This window comes from Hylobates moloch, unplaced genomic scaffold (assembly GCF_009828535.3).
Source record: "Hylobates moloch isolate HMO894 unplaced genomic scaffold, HMol_V3 SCAFFOLD_7, whole genome shotgun sequence".
In the NCBI taxonomy this organism is placed as follows: Eukaryota; Metazoa; Chordata; class Mammalia; order Primates; family Hylobatidae; genus Hylobates; species Hylobates moloch.
The window spans coordinates 98096905-98100961 of record NW_026652282.1 but is presented as its reverse complement, the minus strand read 5'-3'; the positions used below and the strand labels follow the sequence as shown (position 1 = coordinate 98100961).

Here is a 4057-nt window from a genome sequence, read left to right as displayed (position 1 = left end):
CAAACATGGTGTACACATACAGTGGAATATTATTCAGCCTACCCTTCCTGAAAAAAAAGGAAATTATGACACATGCTACAACATGGATGAAACTTGAGTATATTATGCTCATTGAAATAAGCCCTTCAGGACAGGACAAATATTGTGTAATTCCACTTCCATGAGGTATCTAATGTAGTCAAATTAATAGAGACAGAAAATAGAAGGGGGGTTGTCAAGGACTAGGGAAAGGGGAAAATGGGAAGTTAATGTTTCATAAATATAGAGTTTCAGTTGGGGAAGATGAAAAAGTTCTGGGGATGGATGGCTAATGTTTATACAACCATGTGATTGTACTTATTGCCACAAAACTATACACTTAAAATTGATTAAAATGTTAAATTCTATGTCATATAGGTTTTATAATAAAAAATAAAATGAAAAAAATCAACGGCTAGCAACAGTACTCTAATGTGTTTGATGAGAATATTTTCAAATATTTCTGAAGTTTTCACTTAAATACCAGTGGGATCAAAATTCAATATCCTATTGTTAGAGATAAGGTTAATGGGCTTCACTCAATGTTATTCAATGAAACAGAAAATTTAGATGTCAGGAAGCCCACAATCACATACTAATAGAAGTGTTATTGCCCAGTTATTAAATATTAAAATCTTTCAGTGCTCTATTCAAATTTGCCTTCATTTGTACTCCCTAGACTGACATGAAGAAATTTCTTTTATATCTAGAGTTTCAATTATGATTTATATGTAGATGACTCACAAATTTATGTCTTCGCTTATCTCCCTGGGAGCATTTATTTCATGTCTCAAAGCCACCTCAAACTGCATTTGTCCAAGACTAAATTCATGACCAGCAACTCCATACTTTTTTATCTCCTATTCATCCAATTGAGTAAGCCATAAAGCCAGGAACTTCACTCCTCTTTAGATCCTATATTCTATTATGAGCTCCCACACCACCAGGTACTTTTTGGTACCATTTATCTCAGCACTTTCACATACATTTCTATATTTGATTAATGTCTGTCTCTTAAACTAGAGTGCACATTCCAGGTGAAGAAAGACTTTATTTGCTTATAATCAGATTCTTAAAATACAGAACAGTGTCTAGTATATAAGTGTTTAATAAATATTCATCGAATCAATAAAACTTTAAGTTTTGTACTCATAACTAGGAAATGGTGTGATATGAAAAAAATTAAAAATGTAATTTCTCCCCTTCCCATCTATATGAAGATGAGGGTTGTTTACCTAGCAGAGTTACTGGGTTGCATTTGGACACTCACCTTAAGATTACCGTGGGTATTATTTTTAGTTCCGGGTCTTTAGGTCAGTGTCATAGTCCACATTTAACTGAATTTCCTGAACATTTCTAACTTGTCTAGTGCAATGATTTCTGTATGTGTTACCTCCCACTAATACAACTCCAAATACAATGTTCAGTACCTTGGTAGGAGAATATAAAATACTTGATGCTCACAAATCGGAGTGGAGGTGGAGATCATGTGGATAAGGATGGGAATGGGGGAGTTTATCTCAGAGCTCAAACTCCATGGATTCAAGTCCTGCTTTTGCTATTAGTTTCAAATGAATTTAACACCTGAATCTGTTTCCACATTTGCAAAAATAGACATAGTAAAAATACCTTGGCTCTGGAGAACCAAACACCACATGTTTTCACTTATAAGTGGGAGCTGGTGAGAGCTGAACGATGAGAACACATGACACATAGGGGTAACAAAAAGCACTGTGGCCTGTGGGGTGGGGCGGGATCGGTGGGGAGGAAGAGCATCAGGAAGAACAGCTAATGGGTGTTGGGCTAATAGGTGCTGGGCTTAATTAATACCTGGGTGATAGGTTGATCTGTGCAGCAGGCCACCATGGCACACATTCACATATGTAACAGACCTGCACATCTTGCACATGTATCCCGGAACTTAAAAGTTGATAAAAAATAAAATAAAAATAAATGTCATGGTATAAACTTGAAATTAAAAAAAATACCTTTAGTACAAATTTGTTGTGAGGTTTATATGTGAAAATGTCCCCAAAATTATTTCCTAAACTGTAGAATAATACAAATGTACATAATTATTCCAACGTAACTAGGGTTGCAGTAAATGCTAAAATAGCAAGGTGACTGTGGAGGAGGTAGTTTCTGGCAAAGATAATTTGGGGGTAACTACTTTTTACATTGCATTTTTGTCTTGTTTTTGAAGTGAATAAAGCAGTGGTTATAGCAAAGACATTTTTTTTTTAAAGGTAGGAGCACTTTAAATATTCTAATTAACCAATCCATTTACAGCCTGTCCTTCTACTACCTTTCGGCTTCCCAGAAATCCCAAACTTCCTCACTGTCTTTCACTCTCCTCTCTAAGGACCTGACACTAACCAGGTGGGCGGTACTAAGTGCCGCCTGGTTTCCGGCAGGGCCGGTTTTTACGTCATCTTATTGTGGCGCAGCACCTCCGCTTGCGTGCCCAACTGTGAGGTCTCGCGCCCTCAGCAGTATATAAAGCGGGACAACACAGGGCATCCCAGTTACACCAGGCATCCTGGCCCGAAGTTTGCCAAATCCGGGCGGCTAGATGCCCATTGCTTCTCAACTACCAGCTGAGGGGGTCCGTCCCGAGAAGGGAGAAGAGGCCGAAGAGGAACCATGAACTTCTATTTACTCCTAGCGAGCGGCATTCTGTGTGCCTTGATGATTGTCTTCTGGAAATATCGCCGCTTTCAGGTAATGGTGAATGTAAGGGAGATTTGAATTAGATGAAGCTAGATGAGTATATGGACTTGGGAGTGTATATGTAAGAGAGTAAAATACAGTAAAATGAGAGGTAAGGGAAGATCACCTCATCTCTCCTTTTCACTCAAAGGAGCCCCAGACTTTTACCGCTTACTCCCGCAATTCCCGTATTCTGACCAGTGATTCGACAGTTGTGGCCTCTTCTAAAAAGCCCCAAGTCCGTAAGTAATATGGTCAGCTTTTCACTCATTGGAGAGCAAAGTGCAGTTGTCAGTGCCCATTCCCCACCACCATCTCCCCACTTTAAGAATCTTACCTTCTCTCTTCTCTTGCTTCTCCTCCCCAACGTGTCTGTTTGCTAATCTCACCTCATCTCTATTTTATGGTGCTTTCTGGGCATTCACAAATAATTCGAGTGTGAATGTGGATTTTCTGGTGTTAAAGTCACAAGTGAGGTGCTTTTAGGTAAGAGTCAGAGACAGGGTTCATATGTTTACCTACGGGGCTGCTTTCCTTACAGGAAATGTAAGGAAAGGATATGGAACTTTGTCACTAACGGCTACTTTCATATATTTTTTCTCTCAGTCTGGTTTTAGAAGAATATATTTTTGAATTAATGTAGTAATTCAATACATTTTTAATGTCTACATATTAGGGGAAATCAGTTTATTTTGATGATCAAGATTAAACAAGTTGTTTTTCGGTAGTTTAGAAATTGCTTAATTCGATAAACTACATATGTATAATTCCCTTCCTTTACAGAGAAACACTGGCGAAATGTCATCAAATTCAACTGCTCTTGCACTAGTGAGACCCTCTGCTACTGAGTTAATTAACAGCAATACAGACAACGATCTTGCAGTCGACGACCTCTCTCGGGATATTTTAAATAATCTCCCACACTCAATAGCCATGCAGAAGCGAGTACTGGTAAACCTCAGTGTGGTGGAAAACAAGCTGGTTGAACTGGAATATACTGTACTTAGCAAGGGTTTCAGACGTGCATCACGTCAGCGGAAATCCACCCAAAAGCGTACAGGATGTAATGCCAGTGGTGGAAATCATTAAAGACACTGAGTAGATTCATTTAATTGTGTGTTTATACTAAATGAATTATTTTTTTAAGAGGGAGGGGATGCCAAGTCAGATACAAAAAATCCAAATACTTACCAAGTTTCTTATTTATACTTTAAGTAATTGATTACATATGGCTAAAATATACTTACTGGGGAAGGAATGGAAGCACAATAGAGAAAGAAAAACAGTTCAAAAGTTTCTTAACAATAAAAAAGTGACAGTAAACGACTAG

At 38.1% G+C, this 4057-nt stretch overlaps 1 protein-coding gene across 1 annotated transcript; it reads left to right on the top strand.

The window, feature by feature from the left end:
• The first annotated feature begins 2504 nt into the window (after positions 1–2504).
• CT83 (cancer/testis antigen 83) lies at positions 2505–3834 on the top strand. The gene is made up of 2 exons (XM_032757504.2): positions 2505–2739; positions 3511–3834. Exons 1-2 carry the CDS (start codon positions 2662–2664, stop codon positions 3814–3816), a joined length of 384 nt encoding a protein of 127 aa, XP_032613395.1. The 5' UTR covers positions 2505–2661; the 3' UTR covers positions 3817–3834.
• The last annotated feature ends 223 nt before the right edge of the window (positions 3835–4057 follow it).